The 18,798-nt window shown below is 46.1% G+C and overlaps 1 protein-coding gene across 2 annotated transcripts in view; it reads left to right on the forward strand.

The window, feature by feature from the left end:
- Window positions 1-2,712: 2,712 nt before the first annotated feature.
- Window positions 2,713-18,798, forward strand: part of EDEM1 (ER degradation enhancing alpha-mannosidase like protein 1) — a 29,287-nt gene continuing 13,201 nt past the window's right edge. The window contains exons 1-6 of one of the 2 annotated variants that reach the window (XM_081821165.1): window positions 2,713-3,315; window positions 10,494-10,566; window positions 13,470-13,573; window positions 14,831-15,002; window positions 16,000-16,183; window positions 18,021-18,195. In XM_081821165.1, coding sequence (XP_081677291.1) covers window positions 2,795-3,315; window positions 10,494-10,566; window positions 13,470-13,573; window positions 14,831-15,002; window positions 16,000-16,183; window positions 18,021-18,195 — 1,229 coding nt within the window. In that variant the 5' untranslated portion in view covers window positions 2,713-2,794. The remainder of the gene's footprint in view (window positions 3,316-10,493; window positions 10,567-13,469; window positions 13,574-14,830; window positions 15,003-15,999; window positions 16,184-18,020; window positions 18,196-18,798) is intronic. The other variant, XM_081821158.1, reaches the window with a different exon arrangement.

Consider the following 18,798-nt stretch of genomic DNA (forward strand, 5'->3'; position numbering starts at 1 on the left):
ATGCTCTTGCGAGACTGTGCAGAAAAGCCTATCAGAAAACAGTTTCATAAAGTTGATTTTTAAGGTTGAGGTTTTCTGAATGGATAGGGGTGTTGTCCCAATCTTAACAGCTGCATTTACCTTGAGGGGAGTCCTAGGCTAATCCAAAAGGCTAGCACAAGATATTCTGTGTTCTTTTGGTTCAGTTTAATTCAAGACAAAACACTTTCTGAACCTGGCCCCCAAATCTTTGGCTGTGCTTGCAGGGCGCTAATGTCAACAATGTTGCCTGTGGGGTGGCTTGGGAAGAGTAGAAAAACCAGTTGCTTTGAGGGCCAGCTAGTTTTGGTAAATTCCGCTAAAGTTCAGGAGACCTGGGTGGTAGCCCTTTTTCTGCCTACAGTAAGTAGCTCAGAGAACTTGAACCTTCCAACCTGATTTCTTCCCTTAGGGCTTGTGGAATAGGCCTAACAGTGCTTTCTGTGAAGATTAAACAAGAACACATTTTATTTTATTTTTAATTTATTTGGCAGAGAGCGAGAGAGGGAACACGAGCAGGGGGAGCAGGAGAGGGAGAAGCAGGCTTCCCGCCGAGTAGGGAGCCCGATGTGGGGCTCAATCCCGGACCCTGAGATCATGACCCGAGCCGAAGGCAGAGGTTTAACCAACTGAGCCACCCAGGTGCCCCACAAGAACACATTTTAAAAACCGTAGGACTTACACGACTGGCAGCTACTGTCAGTTTTACCAGGAAAAGCATCTCTCAGAAGTTGGTTTTCTCTGGTTATGAGAAGAAATTTGTTTTTGTTTTTATTAGAGCTTGTCTCCAAATGTGAGGACAGGAGCTGTCATTAATGTGGACTGCACTTGACCATGGTGCAAGATCAAATTTAAAACTTTTAAAATTTGCAATAAAATAGATTACGAAGGGAACAACACATACCTTAATGTTCACATTCAGTTTTCAAGTCCTTGGAAGGCAGACCCGAAAGTCCAGGATCAAGCCCTAAGATTGGATTTCTAGCAGGGTTCCCAGCTGCCTTTCACAGAGGAGTAAACAAAGTAGGCAAAAGACCTTGGTTCAAGCTCTCTTTATACTCTGATGCTTGGGCAGGCCTCTCTCTCAGGATTTTGGGGGGAGGAATAAGACTCTGCCAAAAAAAAGGGGGGTCTTACCAGGTGCCAGTTACCTTGAGTTGTAATAAAATGTTTCTTTGGGCTCCTGCGTCCCCATTACATACACCTCCTCTGTGTTGCAAAAAGGCTTCTGAAGGTCCTGGGATCTAGCCCCGCATCGGGCTCCCTGCTTAGCGGGAAGCCTGCTTCTCCCTCTCCCACTCCCCCTGCTTGTGTTCCCTCTCTCACTGTTTCTCTCTGTCAAATAAATAAACTCTTAAAAAAAAAAAAGTCCCCTGACTCTGAAAATGTGATGATTGTGCCACATGACAAATTTATCATCCTCTTAATCACTCCTTTGGTCAGTCAGCCAATCTCTGATTTGGGCCATCCATCAGGCTTTGCTTCCCACGCTTTTCAGAAACCTTAGTGTAACAAGCACATGGTCTAACTTTGAGGAACACCTTAACAGACATCTACAAATGTAGCAAACAAAAGAAAACAAAACCTCTAAACTGTTGAATTGTTACATGAGAGCCATAGCCCTTTAGTGCTGGTATTTGCAACCTTCTTAATTATAGAAAGTAGATACAGAATGGATAAAGTGCTTTGACCAGGAATCTGTCCTACAACCCAAAGGTTAGGTCACTACTGTGGTGCACAGAAGATATGGTGGGAGTAGCAGAGGCGGGAGGGGACCTGGTTAAATAGATTTGGCAAAAATAATTCGGTGGTAGCAGCCACCTTAACTCTTCCCCTCTCTTTTTTTTTAAAGCTCTTATTTCCGAGACAAAGCCAATATAACCTAATTCAGCATTTCTGAAATTGCCAGATGCTAAAGAATCGCCCAGGAGCACTTGTTATACACACATTCCCAGGACCCTCCACTGGCATTTGCTAGGTCTAGTACAAGATACGGGAATATGTTTTACAATCGCAGTAAGCGATTCTTAAAATTATGGTGTTCTGATAAAAAGTAGAATTCAGGATACCTTTTTTTGTGCCGTCTGGAGCTACGAGGTAGTATCCCACCCCCCACCGTAAACAACGATCTTGTTAAAAATCCTGCCCCTGCAATGCAAAAGTAGCTCTTTTTGTAAGGAAATGCCCGTTTCCCTCTTCCTTACGTTTTTTAACTGGCACCATCCCTAACCTAGATCTGGAGTGGCGGTCCAAGCTAGGCTGGAGACAGGCTCTACCCAAAGCCGGGCGGGTTGGGGGCCACGACTCTGTCCGGCGTCCAACTGGTGCTCCCGTGCTGCGCTCCCATTGGCTGGAAGTTTCCTCCGCAAGTAGCCCGAGCGGCCCCTACTCGCCACGCCAGCCCATCTGGACTCCGACCGCCCAGGGGGCGGGGCGAGAGGATGGGGCGGGGCCCCGAGGGCGGGGCGGGGGATGGGGCGGGCCTCGCGGCGCTGCGGAAGTCCGGACGGCCTATGGCGCGGGAGGGAGTCCCCGGCCGCGCCCCACGAGGCCGGGCCGGGCCGGGCCAATCCCGGGCGACTGGGCGGGCGAACGCGGGGCCGGGCCGGCCGGCCCGAGGGACTGGGGGTGGGGGACAATGGGCCGGTTCCTGGTGCGTCACGGGGGAGTTCCTTAAAGGGGAAGTGAGCGGGGCTACGGGGCGGGTGTGGGGTGCGGTGGTCCGCGGGGGAGGTCCCCCGCGCTTTAAAATAATGCCCGCGGCGCCCGCGCGACCATGCAATGGCGAGCGCTCGTCCTGGGGCTGGTGCTCCTCCGGCTTGGCCTCCATGGAGTGCTGTGGCTCGTCTTCGGGCTGGGGCCCAGCATGGGCTTCTACCAGCGTTTTCCGCTCAGCTTCGGCTTCCAGCGCCTGAGGGCCCCCGACGGCCCCGAATCTCCTGCTTCGGGGCCCGCGGGCCGGCCCGGGACGCCCGGGGGGCCGTCGGGGCCGTCGTGGCTGCAGCCTCCGGGCCCCGGGGCGGCGGCAGCTGGACGGCGGCGAGCTCAGCGGCGGCCGGAGCCGGGCGTGTGCGGCCCGGCCCACTGGGGCTACGTGCTGGGCGGCCGGGGCCGCGGCCCGGACGAGTACGAGAAGCGCTACAGCGGCGCCTTCCCGCCGCAGCTGCGCGCCCAGATGCGCGACCTAGCGCGGGGCATGTTCGTCTTCGGCTACGACAACTACATGGCGCACGCCTTTCCCCAGGACGAGCTCAACCCCATCCACTGCCGCGGCCGAGGGCCTGACCGCGGGGACCCGTGAGTAGCCGGCGCGCCCCACGCGCTTCCTTCCGTCCTCCCGGTCAGGTTGCAGCCTTCTGACCTCCGGGTCCCCCAAGGGATGCCACGGCGTTTAGGGGTCTGGGGCCACACCCTCCCGCGCAGTGCCTTGGCCCTACCCCCTGGCGGTCCCCCTGGGCTTGCGGGGTGTGTAGATAGGCCTATGGCTGTTCTCTTTCTTGATTCTTCCGATATCTCTGAGTTACACGACAGCTGTCCAGCGCAGTCTCTTTACAGATGGGGAAACTGAGGCTCAGAGACAGGAAGGGACGGTAGCAGTACCAAAGGGTAGCTTCCGGGGCTTTAGCCTCATCTCCAACAACCCCTTCTCCAGATGAATATATATATATATATGTATATATATGTATATATATATAATCAAAATGAAATCCCTTGTAAACGCAGCTTCAAAAGAAGCCCTCATCCCCGCGCCCCACAGCCCCATATAAAAATTCAGGAGTTGATTCCGGGTAAGGACTTCTCCAAAGCCAGCCCGTGATCATGAGGCAGAGCGGGGCTGCATTTCTCCTTCATTTACAGGGGCTGCTTTTTAGGCTGAGGAAACTTACAGGAGAGAGAGACACACACACACAGACTATATCTGGCTCTGATTTGGGGTCTTGATACTCAGGGTTTGATTCCTTGGCCGCTGAATTGACTGTCACCTTTATCTGTCCCATAAATTCCTCCACTCTGGTGGCAGGACTGTCCAGTAAGGTCAGCCCGTCCTCCCCTTCCACCAGCCTTGTCTGTGGAGGCCAAGCTTCCAGGGTCACTGCTGTTGACATCAGAGTCCAAGAGGACAGCACACCCAGCTAAAGACCTTCTAGCTGGAGGGAATGGGTGTGTTTTGCCACGGACCCTGTTGGACCGGGTAGGTGACTACCTTCCTCTGGGTGGTGGGAGTGGAGGAGATGGGCTGCCCATTGCCTTGGCCCCACATTCTATGGGTGCTTTTGGACTTTTGGGGGATGTATCGTCCTTCATCTGGTAAAAGGAAGAGTCCAGTCCTTAACTTATGAAAAGGAAGCCCCTATATCAAAGGGGCTTGAAGAATTTAAAAAAATGGTTTGGTTATCTACCAAGTCTTTTCTTAAATGACAATTTGAGGAGCATGAGTTTTAGTGAAGCGAGGGGCACAGTCCAAGCTAGTTTCAAAGGACTGGGCCTTTTTAAAATTATAGGAAACTGGGGGCGCCTGGGTGGCTCAGTTGGTTAAGCGACTGCCTTCGGCTCAGGTCATGATCCTGGAGTCGCGGGATCGAGTCCCGCATCCGGCTCCCTGCTCAGCGAGGAGCCTGCTTCTCCCTCTAACCCTCCCCCCTCTCATGTACTCTCTCTCTCTCTCATTCTCGCTCTCTCAAATAAATAAATAAATCTTAAAAAAAAATTATAGGAAACTGATGAGTTATTTTTCTTGCTTCATTATGTCAGGCTTTATGCATATAAATATTTTCTATCTCACTTTTTTTTTTTGAGAAAAATTTTTATTAAGTTTTGATTACAAATTACTGTGGCCTTTCCAGATATTAGGAAATTAATGAGTTAATTGTTAGTCCTTAACTGTATAGACTTTATACCTATGTATTTTCTTTGGATCTCATTTTTTGTTGTTTGTTATTGGAGGAAAAAAGATTAAAATTTGAAAAAAAATAAAAAAGCCTAAACCCCACCAGTTTTTTTTTTTTTTTGAAGATTTTATTTATTTATCTGACAGAGAGAGAGACAGCGAGAGAGGGAAGTGGGAGAGGGGGAAGCAGGGGGAGTGGGAGAGGGAGAAGCAGGCTTCCCGCCGAGCAGGGAGCCCGATGCGGGGCTCGATCCCAGGACCCTGGAATCATGACCTGAGCCGAAGCAGACGCTTAACGACTGAGCCACCCAGGCGCCCCCAGACAGTTATTTTTAATTTATTTTTCCTGCCAGCTCCCGCCCATATGCCTACACATATTTTACATTGTTGAAACCAAAGTGTGTGTACATATTTTGGATCTTACTTGTATTTTCTCACTAATGCTCATGGTATTATAAAGAGGGAGAGAATACTTTGAGTTAAGTGCCCTATTCTCTGTCACAGACTTTTTCCTCAGATTTCCTTTTATGGTGTGGATCTAAGGAAAACAGTTTAATGAGGACTTGTGATAACGCTTTCAATTGGGAATATGATAATCAGGAGAGTGAGTTGATGACATTTTGATGCTTTTCTTAATGAACCTTAGGAACCCTTTGGTGAGTTGGAGCCCCTCTCCAGCAAGGTGACGTGGCACTTGGTTAACTTGCTGGTCCCTGTGGTAGTTCCTGGTGCCATAGGCTTTTGTTTCAGGACGAGGTCTGCTGATGAGTGTCTTGGTTTGATTGTACAGTGGCGGTGTGGGTAAACTGAGGTCAGGTTGCTTTGAGACAGATGTATTGCTGTTGGAAAGATGGAGTTTGAAATATTGGGGGGATGGCATTTGGGAAGGGTTGTGCCCAGAGGTTAATAAACCTTTCGGTTGATAAACCTTTGGTGTCTTTGAGGAGGTGAAAGAACTCTGGGGTTATGATAGCCTTGAGTAGACCCTCACACTGGCTGCTTCCAAAGAGTGGAAAGGTTAATTTTTTTTTTACTCTCCTTTCTTTAACTTAACTCCTTTCAGACTAGTATTTTCAAGGAATAGTTTAGAACCAGAGCTTTGTCATTCTGGCTGTGAAACAATAGGATATGTTTACATCCCCAAAATAGATAACCTGCAATAAAAACTTCTCAGATTTTATTTTTTTAATATCTTTTTTTGGGGGTAAAGATTTTATTTATTTACTTGAGAGAGAGCAAGAGTGAGAGTGAGAGAACACAGAGGGAGAGGGAGCTGAGCAGCCTGACGTGGGGTCCATTCCACGACCCTGAGATCCTGACCTGAGCTGAAGGCAGATGCTTAACTGACGGAGCCACCCAGGACCCCCAAATTTTTCAGATTTTAAAAAATCAAATGTATTCTAATGATAGTTGTGAAGTGTATTCTAATGATGCATTTAAAATATAGAGGACAAAACCATTAGAATATTATGTAGGAAGTACAGAAACAAAATATGGGCACTCAACCTGTGTATCTTTTCTTTTTAGCCACATTTACTTGAGGCTTGTCTTGCCTGTGTTGTTTGACTGTAGGTAGGGTGAGGAGTTAACATGAAGTAAATGAAACCTGAATACTTGATAGTAGCAAATCTTTTGGCCTAGCTACAGATTAATATTAATATTAATAATAATATCCTCAATTTGGATTGGAGGATCCGAATTCAAAAGTTTCTTTTCTTTCCCTTTTTTTTTTTTTTTTAAAGATTTTATTTATTTATTTGAGACAGAGCGCCCAGGAGGGGGTAGGGTCAGAGGGAGAAGCAGACTCCCTGCTGAGCAGGGAGCCTGACGTGGGACTCGATCCTGGGACTCCGGGATCATGATCTGAGCCAAAGGCAGTCGCTTAACCAACTGAGCCACCCAGGCACCCCGAATTCAAAAGTTTCTTCAAATAAATTTGGATATTATATTTTTTGTAATCTTGTGAATGATAACAGTAGTTCAGGCCTTGGGCACATGATCCTTCTTTGCTTCCTCCCCAGCCATTTTGCTGTTCAAGTAAAAAAGCAAATCTATGAACAACCCCAACCGATATTGGCCACCAAACCGACCCAGTCCTAGGCACCCCTAGCCTAAGATGGCCTCCTGTGCATTCTTCTTTCTTTCTAACCTCCTGTCCCACTTCAGAGTCAGAGCTAAGTCTGTTTCTTTTTTTTTTTTTTAAAGATTTTATTTATTTGACAGAGAGAGAGACAGTGAGAGAGGGAACACAAGCAGGGGGAGTGGGAGAGGGAGAAGCAGGCTTCCTGCTGAGCAGGGAGCCCGATGCGGGGCTCGATCCCAGGACCCTGGGATCCTGACCTGAGCTGAAGGCAGACGCTTAACCACTGAGCCACCCAGGCACCCCCCTAAGTCTTTTTCTATTTGAAGACGATTTTCCTTGCTTTACTTGGTTCTCCTTTCAGTTCCTTTCTTTGGACTGCTGTTCCACATCACTTCAGAATTGAGTACTGTTGTGTGTTCACCTTCCTTTCCCTTTGTCGTGTCTCCCCGGATTATCCGTCCCTTGACACAGAGACTGTTTCTTGTATTACCTCTGTGCCTACCCAGCACCGGGTAGATTTCTGAACAGCTGGTACAGGTTAAGTATATGTGGGAGATTTTTTTTTTTTTAAACCATGTGTTTGATTTTGTTAGTTATGTAATCAAAAATTGCCTGCCAAAGGTTGTAGTTTTTTCAACTGTGTTTTGGGGTGATAAGAACCTTATAAATTCACACTGGAGCGAATGTCATGGACAGGCACACGTGGTAAATTAAGTGGAGGGTTTAATTCTGGGTCATCGTGGTTCAGCCAGCTGGTGATGTGGAAAGATGTGTACTTGTGGGCCTAGCCCTGTACTGGGAGATTGAGTTCTTTTGGCTTGAGGCACTTAGCAGGTAAGTCAGGCTGGCCATTGATCAATCTGCAAAGAACAAGGCCACAGTCTTATACCTACATCGTGGGCTGGCATAAATGGAATCACAGTAATATGGTGCTGTTAGGCCAGGAGGGTTTTATGGAATCTACATTTCCCTTCATACCCTTCTTTCTTTTCTTTCTATTATGGCACATATTGAAAGAGTGTGTAGCAGTTACTTGGTAGAAAATAATTAAAAGTGTTTTAATGCACACTTTAGATTTTTCAGGGGATTTGTCTGAGTAGAGAGAAGGAACCCACCCAGTTATTCCAAATTTTTATTTTTTTACTGTGGCATTTCTTTTTTCTTTTTTTTTTTTTTTTAAGATTTTATTTATTTATTTGACAGAGACACAGCGAGAGTGGGAACACAAGCAGGGGGAGCAGCAGGCAGAGGGAGAAGCAGGCTTCCCGCTGAGCAGGGAGCCCGATGTGGGACTCGATCCCAGGACCCTGGGATCATGACCTGAGCTGAAGGCAGCTGCTTAACTGACTGAGCCACGCAGGTGCCCCTACTGTGGCATTTCTTATAACTGTTCATTCTGAGTGACTGCTTGGGCACTGTATTGAGAGGTAGTGTAAAATTGGGTCCTTTTTAGTTATAGCCTAACAGGAAAGTACTATAAAACAGGTGAAGGAGTGTAGTGGTCAGAATTCGTACTACCTTCCACAGGCCTGTGCAGGTGGAGAAGGTGAGGGTACAGCTCAGGAGAGGGCAGTTGGGGTGTTTTATCCATCATCCAGCTTGGATGCTAAGTGGCAAGGGAGCCATTTTCTAATGAGGTGGGATGTGGGAACCCACTCTTTGTTTCTGAGCCACAGAGCAATGCAGTTAAATATTTAAACCCAACAGAATATTCTGGAGTTGGCAGAACTGAGTACGAGGATCTCCCTGTCTACTCTGACCTTCTCCTCCAACTTCCGGCATTTCCTGTATTCTTTCTGGCTGGCACTGCCCTTGAAGTGCTTATTTTAACCCATGGCTCTCATCTTTAGAGGACCTTCTGCAATTATATAACTTTATTTAGAAAGAATCTACAAATAGAAGAAGCAGGTGCAGTTTTCAGCCATGCAGTGTGCTGGCCTCATGGCTTGTGAGGGGCGAGATAACCCTGGTTCCTAGATAACCCCTTCTATATAGCTTGTTTGAGGCAATGTATCTCAAAGTTAGCTCTAAATTCTTTGTCCTAGATTTAGTGGGGGTAACACAGCACACAACAGAGCAACAGGAAGGCTCGCGCAGGATCAGCTGTGATGTGTTGAAGCTGTGTGTGCCTGCGTCATGTAAGGCTGTTCACCCGACCGAGGCACATTGGAGGGTACGCTTTCAGAGAGCAGAGCGGGCCATCCAGAACAGGGGAAGCAAGACGAGGCCCCATTTGGGTGACTCAAGGACTGGCTACAGTGGTCTGCGGATGTGCTGAAAGGTGCCATCATTTCAGCGAATCTGCTGTCGAAGATAAAGTTAGGGCTTCTCACTTTGGTCTTTAATAAAAGTAAACAGGTGTCCTATTTCTCTCCTTACTTCCGTCTTTTCAGGTTTTTGCCCTTTCCTTTCTGGGCTTGTGGGAATGAGACCGGAGAATAACTGAAGTCCCCGCCGTTTGGCAAGCTGCACAATTGCTTCATCCCTGCCCTTCCCGGACCTATTCCTTGTCCTCGGCATCGGTTTTCGTGTTGTAAGGAGCTGTCCCAGTGACTGGGGAGCTTTCTCCTCATTGCAGGCCTGAAGTCGGTGTCTTAAGGTTGCTTCAGGAAGGGAAATCCGTGTTGACTGTGGGGACAGTGGGCAGAAACGAGGGTGCAGGTCCAGTGCAGAACAGTCCTGCCCTGGCTCAGCTCCTCAGAGTTGGTGGAGGGGATGGGCATTCTTTGATTGAGATGTGAATGAGAAAATGAGATCAAGAGGTTAATTTATTCCCCCAACCAAAGCACAAGTGAGTGGTAATCAGGCCGTCACAGAAGGTATTTGCTTTTTGTTGTGTGTAACCTGCTGGAGCAGCTGATTTCTGTATTAAAGGGTCATGGTGATGGGGGTGGTGCAGCGCGCCTGGGTGGTGCAGTCAGTTAAGCATCTGCCGTGGGCTCAGGTCATGGTCTCAGGGTCCTGGGATGGAGTCCTGCTTAGCGGGGAGTCTGCTTCTCCAGCTCCCTCTGGCCCTCCCCCCTGCTTGTGCATGCACTCTTTATCTCTCTCTCTCAAACAAATAAATAAAATCTTAAAAAAAAATAAAATAAAGGGTCATGGGCAGGTCACATGACAGGGTCTTTCTTTTTTCCATTCCTAATGATTTTGAAATCAGAGCTCTTTGAAGCTGACCAGAGAGGTGATTTGTGGTGATAAAACTGTACCTCAGGGAGGGCGCACAACTCTGGTTCACCATCTCCAGACTTCCTGTTGCATGTTCTTCCCACAATAGCGTCATCAGTGTGTCTCTGATGTTGGGTGACTTGAGTCCACTTGCAGACACTTTAGAAATGGTCACTTAGGAGATAGAAAGACCACTGCCATACTGACCCACCTATAATCATCCCTGAATCAATAAGAGTTGCCAACAGTTTTAATTTCTGATGGGTGTTTAGTTTTATTGTCCTTTTCTCTTTTAAAATAAAGTACCTTTCTTTAATTTTAATTTTGTTTCTTTTTCAGTTCAAATCTGAACATCAATGATGTGCTCGGGAATTACTCATTGACTCTTGTTGACGCGTTGGATACACTTGCAGTAAGTGTTTAGCCTTATTATTTTTTTCATTAATTAAGATATTTTGGGGTTGATTATCCCTAGTTTCCACCAGGGATGGGAGTTCCAGGAAAACTGATACTCAAAATGTATTCATAGCTTTGATAGCCATTGTTTATTTTAATGACCTTAATGCTGAGGGCGAGAAAAGCATTCAAGGTGAAAGGAGTGGAAATGTGATTCCCCTAAATAAAATGGAGAAGAAAGTATGATTGTTTTGGGGGAAACCTATTTTTCTCTCAGTTTCCCACTATTTTATTCGATAAAGGAATCAGTGGAGCATTCCATTCAAGTTGACAGTTACTGTAGTTAAGATCTGAGAAGTAAAAGACAAGCTCCTGAAATAGCATCTGGCTACGTGCTCCCCAAAGTGTGTCCTGAGCCCTGGTCCCGGGCCATCGCGCAAGCTCTTTTCTAGAAGAGAAGAGCTTCTCTTCACTCCTTTCTGCGTGCCACTCCATGTTTTGTCCCCACTGGGGCTGCCAACTTGGGTGCTGCCTTTTTCCCCCAGCGCCCCGTGGTTTCCCTCGTGGAGTCTGGGAGCTGGAGACCTCTGAACGGGTATGAAGAAGCACACTGCAAGCAGGACGCCACTGTGGTGTGGTACTTACCATCACGCCGTGTGCGCCATGCGCACAGTCTGCCTCTCGGCACTTGGCTTCCAAGGCACTGTATTTCAGCATAGCACGTTAGATCCTCCTTCGTGAAGGTGATTGCACAACCTCTTTGCTCTGCTTCATTATCCAGCATGCCTTTACCATTAGAGAATTCTTCCTGTAGTCGAGCCCAGATCCTGCATTTAATAATGTCCTCTGGTCTGTTTTAACTTCGCTGAGAAGAGTTTAAAACTGTCAGGGGTTGGAAGTGGGTAATGCTAGCTAAGTTAGTATTGCAGCTGCCCAGGAGCCCACTGGCCGAAGACTCACTAGGACTCTGTGTGCCCTCTCTCTCATCTCTCTGTGCCCTCCTGGGCCCAGGGTCTGCAGGGGCCCCGGGCTTTCATTCTGCCAGCCTGTGGCTGCACAGCATTTTAGTGGCCCAATTTCTCCTTCTGGGGTTCTTGCTGCTCCACTTCAGTCATCCATCATGGGCGATCACAATGTACCTGGACAAGTCTGCTCAGCCTAATTAGAGTTAGCTTGTTGAAGATACCGGAGGCTGACTCAGCCTTATAGGTGTTGATTAAAGAGTCTCCCCAGACTCATATACATTATGAAGGAGCACCTCTCTCGCACCTGACCTCTTTTTTTTGGCCTTCATTGTATCTTTTTATCCCTCCCCCATGCTCAGTAAGTACAGAGACCTCATTTCTATTACTCATTGCACTCTCCACCTAATGGTGTCTCACACATAGTAGGAGTGCAAATATGTGTTCAAAAAATGAATTTCTCCAAATTCCGCATTTCCCAGCACCGTTTCCAAGGGTATATTCCCCAAAAGAATTCTGTTCCCAAGTGAACCTTGAGAAATTCTGCATGCCCGTCCCATTATTGGAGAGCTACAACGTACCCTGACTCTGAGAAGTCCTGCAGTAAAGAAACCAATTTAACTCTTTTGTTCAGTCCAGGTTTTCTTAAGCCTGAGTGAATGATTTATAGCCTGCTTACTCTGGCTGTAGCTGTGTGACTAAAATGGTAAATTAGAATATGTAATTGAAAGTTGCTAGCTTCCTTCACCATCCTCCACTTGATCTGAGATTATATCAGCCTCTGCAGCTGCTAACAGATATTGTTGCTGGTGAGCATCTGTAAGGAAACAAAGCCACTTCTGTGGTTTTCATTGTAGAATATCCGGTCTTCGGTGTGCTAGCACTTCAGGCTTATTTTTCAGGTGTTATTTCAGTTGAGGTTTTCTTGTTCTCTTGCTAACATTTTAAACAGGCTCTAACAGATGTGCTGTGGAAACTGAGAAGATAGCAGTCCCCTGACCATTGGCTGCAACTTGTAGCATTATTGCGTAATCTTTTAAAAACAAAGAACTAAAGGCCAGGAAAGAAACGTCTGTACTTAGGAATAGTAACAACGAAGAGGGGAATAAAAAGATGCGCTAGACCAATAAATGCTAGGAAATAAGGCACACTTGAAAGAAATAGTGTCTGGATGAAATTATTTGTTTTTCCTTTGTGTGTGTATCATTATGATGTCCTTAAAGTCCCAGGATTGTCCTAAATTTTTGAACAGAATGAAAGCATTTTGGTTCGGTTAATCTGTAAAATTTTATTCCCAATTTGCACTTCTTATAGGAGAGAGCAGCTTAGTATGAGATCATATTCATGCACCCAAAATAGGAATTATAATTTTAGATCACTCTTTAAAAAAGGACACGGAGCTGATTATTTGTATGTCTTGTTTGATTTGAATGCCACTGGTTTTATGCTGTGCTCCAAAAGAAAATGCTACTATTTCTCAAAGTGTTTAGACATCTGGATAACCAGCAGCAAGTCCGTTTTCCAGATGTTTTGGTCTCCTGGGAGCCAAGCACCCAAGCTGTCGATTTATTTGAGGAGCATAGGGGAAGTTATATTTTTGTTTCTTTGGTTTTGGATTTATTTTTACTCATTTCAAGAATTTTAGGAACTCTAGTGCCTTGCATGCTAAATCAGATCAGACTGAAGTTTGAGGGAGAGTCTAGTGGGAAGGTGAGGGGTACTAATGATTCATGAGGAATTATTTCACAGTTTGACTATTTGGAGATAGGATTCTTGAGTTGAGGGAGATGGGCTTGCCATCTGTCCTGGAATATATTCTAAGAGATAACTGTGCTTTTCTACCTTTTGTGTTTCCGCTCCTCCCATGGGTGGCAAAACCTCATACAGACATTTAGATTAAGTGGTCCCTCAGCGTCATTTCAAGCTGTTGTAATGGTTTGTGTTCCTCTTTTTAAAGATAATGGGAAATTCATCTGAGTTCCAGAAAGCAGTCAAGTTAGTGATCGACACAGTTTCATTTGACAAAGATTCCACCGTCCAAGTCTTTGAGGCCACAATAAGGTAAAATAGTACATGAAATGGATTGAAGGCTTCTTTTGTGTGTGTGAGCAGCAAAATTCCTGTGAGGCTCTCCCAGCTGCAAGATCCAGATAGAGAGTCTGTGGGGGACCTAATGGGCGCTGTGTCCATTTTTCCTCTCCCTTTTGGGCTTTATCAACAGTGGAACAATTGACATTTCAGAGTAATTACATTGCTGAAAAGACTCACTTGAGCTTTAATGAAGGTTGGAGATGGGTGTCCTTTTAATGCAGATTTTCACTGTCACTTGGTGTCTGGTCTCATTTCCTTCCTTCACTGTGTCCTAAGAAAAACCCCTACACATTTCTGAAGGAAATGAAAGTTTCTCATCTTACCTACCACCGACTGCTTACCATTTGGGTCTATTTCCCCCTCATGTGTGACTCTCTCTTCTCTCCCCACCCTCCACCAGTGCCTGATGCCCCCCTCCCCGCCTCCCCCCACCAAGGTATTGGGTGTATGTTCCATACACAGTTTTGTATCTTGCCTCTCTAGTTGATATGTTGTGACTATTTTACTATTTAAACTTTTTGAAAACTGTTACTGCATACCATTCCAGATGTATCATTTATTTATTTAAAATTAAAGCTATGAAAACATTTGTGCCGACAAACATCGCAATCAGCTTGAGGTCATTGGAGTGGTGCATGATTCCTGGCTCAGTAGGTTCGTAGATCTGAGCTCGTGGCCTTCTGCCTCTGAGCAGGTCTTTTCCTCCTCCTCACCTTCTCCTCATCCTCACCTTGCCTCCTCACCAGAACGTGGAGAATTTCTCAGCTGTTTGGCAGCCCAGACTAGGAAAGCTACTTAGTGTTTGTTGTCTTGCCCTTTCCTGTTTCTGATATGGTTAAGTGTTTTCCCCATGTGAGATAAAGCAAGAGTCATTTATTAATACTGAAAGGTAATGTTTATTCTGAGACTGGCTAGTACCCTCCCTTCTGATGAGATGATTGAGACTGCCGGCCATTAGTTAACTACTTTAAGTGAGATTATTCTTGGTGGCCTCAGGTGAATGGTTCTCTTCCCCACTCTTCAGTGATGTGGTTAATAAAGAATCAGTCATTTATCAGGGCTGGAAGGAACTTCGAGAAGCCATTAAGCTCAGTCCCTCTGATTCCAGGCAGCTCTGAGTTCAAGAGATTTGAGGCTGCTTCTTTCAGTCTGAACCGGATTGTATGCATTGACAAGCAACATGATTGTATTGTTTTTGTGTGTTCTTCTTGTCATCCTGTCTTTTAGGGTCCTAGGAAGTCTCCTCTCTGCCCACAGAATAATAACTGACTCCAAGCAGCCCTTTGGTGACATGACAATTAAGGATTATGATAACGAATTGTTGCACATGGCCCACGACCTGGCTGTGCGGCTCCTGCCGGCCTTTGAAAACACCAAGACAGGGATCCCCTATCCTCGGGTAGGTAGACTAGTTGGACATGTCAGCATCTTCCTGAATTAAAACTCTTTTTTGATTCATTTATTTGGGGCAAGTGGGGAGGTGATGTGAAAGAGGAAAGCTGTGTCCTTGAGAGAATTTGTCCCAAAATGTGATGCAGGATGTTTTTTTAATTCATTCAGCATTTACCAAGCACCTACTGTGTGCCAGGCATACGGTTGACACATTTGATTCTTCCCCTTAAGGAACTTACTAGGTTCCTGTGCTCAGTATCCTGAAGTTCTTCTGCATGTGAGATTTGTATCCCCTGCTACCAAATAGCATGGGGAATTTGTCTTTATTTCTGACTCGAGTACATTCCCCCAAAGACCCTCATGTGTGTACTGTAGGATCCTGGCGACTGTTCTTGGGAGTGCTTCACGTGGATCTTTCAAATAAAAGCCTGCCCAGCCCAGCCAGTGAGCTGCTGATTTAACTGCAAGATCTGGAATGCGATTCTGTCTTTGTGGCACCCGATTTGCTGAGCTCAGAACTCCCTTGGGAATTGAGTCAGCCTTTTAGGTAACCAGCAGAGAATTGCCAGCCCACAGAGCCTCAGTGATGAAACAGGCTGTCACACTCTTCCTGTGTCTCCCTTGTCTGTGATTTGTTTATGTTCGCTGAGCAGGGGTGAATTCCTAGCAGCTCACTTAAAACTGATAAGGCATTCCACAGCTGGCCTTTGTTTCTAATGCCAAAGCCTAGTGCTGGAAAGAGGTGGATTAGAGCACAGCATTGTAACCATCCCCCTAAGACTTGCTCTTATTAAAACAAGGTGTGGTGTTCTTATTGTCTTCTTTATGTTGTTTAAGCTTAACTCCCATATCTATCTCAGGTGTGACATGGGAGGCGGTGAGCTGAGTCACACGGCAGTTAAGTTTGGTTCAGTAGTTGAGTCTAGTGGCTGTGACCTGGCCTTCTAGCCCCCAGGGTTCCTCACAAGTCTTGCCACAAATCTTTTGTCTCTTCCTGTCCCCAGGTGAATCTAAAGACAGGCGTTCCTCCTGACAGCAATAATGAGACATGCACAGCAGGTGCTGGTTCCCTCCTGGTGGAATTTGGGATTCTGAGCCGACTCCTGGGGGATTCTACATTTGAGTGGGTGGCCAGACGTGCTGTGAAAGCCCTTTGGAACCTGCGGAGCAATGATACGGGATTATTAGGTGTGGTCGCACCTTCTCAGGCCACTGGGACTGGGTACATCTGGCCCCCTTTCCTTTGCTTTTCTCTGGGGCTCTCCCTGCTCGCCACTCCTTCTGTCTGTACCCCTGAACCTGACAATGGACAACTCGGAGAGAATGGCCCTTTGTGTCTGCCATGTCTAATTTCTCTGCGGGACTTTCTGCCTAGAGTGAGGCTGTAATGTTTGATGGGAAAGAATAATGCTTTTGCTGTTTGAGGGTTCCCTTCTGATTTGAATCCCTTGGCATATTCCACTTGAAAATAATTGTTAATGGAAATGCTATAAAAAGAACCGCCTCTGAGGCAGATTATATTGTTTCAATATAAGGCATTCGGAGTTACTGGTGGAGTGGCTTTTTCCTTTAAAAAACTCTAGGCATGTGGTAGTAGGTTGAAAGGCCAGATTAAACCTATATTAGGTGGGATTTTTTTTTTTTCCTCTTGAGAATGTTTGGTCAAGATGTTATTAAAAAAATTATTATGGAACATTTCAAACCTATAGAAGAAGGGAGAAAGTATAATGAATAATGAATCCCTGTGTACTCATCATTCATCTTTAATAATTACTAGTTTTTTGCTAATTCAAGATATTATTTTAAACTGTCTTACACTGAGAAAAATTTAAAAAAATTTTTTTTAATTTATTCCTTCGGGAGAGCAAGAGCATGAGCAAGGGGGGAGGGGCAGACTCCCTGCTGAGCAGGGAGCTAGGCGTGGGGCTTGATCCCAGGACCCTGGGATCCTGACCTGAGCCAAAGGCAGATGCTTAACCGACTGAGCCACCCAGGTGCCCCAGAAAAATTTTTTTTGTCATTGAGAAGTACCTTGATTAGTTGTCCTAGAGCCGTAGAGTATCACTGCAAGAACACTGCTTTTTAAAGGTGATTTTTTTTTTTTTTTTAATAAGTAATCTCTGTGCCCAGCATGGGGCTTAAACTTGCAACCCCAAGATCAGGAGTTTCGTGCTCCACTGACTGAGCCAGCCAGGCGCCGCACAAGTGATTTTTGATTATTCCTTAAATTATTAAATTTATTTACATATTTGTTGTGTTTTGCAACACTGGTAGAAATAAACAAGTTGCCCAAATTGCCACCCCACCACCAAATGGTTTGCCAGGGTCACCACAAATTGTCACCTTTTAAATTTCCCATAGGCCCTTTCAGTCTGGCATGTGCAATGTTTATATACCTTCAACTTATTTTTTTTTTTTTTTATATACCTTCAACTTACAATATAAATAAGCATTTTTACTCTGCCTTGCATTTGGCAGTTCAGGTTTTTCAGGTTGTTATCTTGTTTTCATAGCTACCGTCTTTAAAATCTACATAGAGTCCATTAACTCTTCCAGTGTTGGACACTTGCATTATTTCTGTTTTTTCTTTTCTCCCCCCATTTTACAGATAATATAAATCATACAGTTCATAATTCTTGATGAACAACACAATACTTTTTCTTAAAAACGTTTTTTTCCATCAAGGATAAATTTCCAGGAATGGCATTACTGAGTCAAAGGTTTGAACACTCCTTTGGCATTTGAAATGCACTGTTAATCTGGAAAGGCAAAATGACAAATTTACTTTTCCCTTGCCTCAAGTGTTTTCCCCAGTTTTGTCCCAGTGTTTAAGCACCGTATATTGAGAAAGATTTCCTGCCTCTCTGTGCTGCTGATGGGACTGATAAAAACGCAAGGGCCAAGCATTCATTCCTTTTCTGCCAAGGCCCAGGGTGCGGGAGATCGGTGGGGCCAGAGTTGGAGGGCACCCTGGAGGAGGAGCCGTCCCCAGATACCTGGGGCCTGATAGACTTTGTTTTTGCAGGCAATGTGGTGAACATTCAGACAGGCCGCTGGGTTGGAAAGCAGAGCGGCTTGGGCGCTGGCCTGGACTCCTTCTATGAATACCTCTTGAAATCTTATATTCTCTTTGGAGAAAAGGAAGACCTCGAGATGTTTAATGCTGCGTACCGGAGTATTCAGAACTACTTAAGAAGAGGGTGTGTCTCCTCTCTTGCCCTGTAAAACAAGTAGGGTGTGTTCTCAACATGAATCCACAGCGTCTTGTGGTCTCTGCATTCATCTTCCCACTTCCTAGTTGTTGGGCAGACATTTGGGGGTGAAGATCTGTTTTAGCCTTCTACTGCGGCATAGCAAATTACCCTAGCACTTAGTGGCTTAAAACAACAAACATTATCTTCCATAGTTTCTGAGGGTCAGTAAGCCAAGAGCCACTGAGTGGACCCAGGGTCTCGCAAGGTTGTCACCAGGTTATTGGCAGGGACTATAGCCGTGTCAAGGCTCGGTCAGGGCTGGAGGACCCCCTTCTAAGCTCACTCCTGTGGTGGTTGGCAGGTTTCAGTTCCTCGCCACGTGGACCCCTTTGTAGGCAGGTCCTGGCAGCCGGCTTCCCCCAGAGTGAGTGATCTGAGAGAGATAGAAAGAGAGGCCAAAAGTGTGCTTTCATGACCTAAGTTTGGAATGATGAACCAACATTTCTGCCCGGCTCTGTAGGTCCCACAGACCAGCCGCGGTCCGGTGTGGGAGGGGGCCGTACAAATCACAGCCTTTGTGACTGCCAGGAGTCAGGGATCTTCGGGGGC

The sequence above is a fragment of the Leptonychotes weddellii genome, chromosome 1 (assembly GCF_054177405.1).
Source record: "Leptonychotes weddellii isolate Sample4059 chromosome 1, ASM5417740v2, whole genome shotgun sequence".
Classification (NCBI taxonomy): Eukaryota; Metazoa; Chordata; class Mammalia; order Carnivora; family Phocidae; genus Leptonychotes; species Leptonychotes weddellii.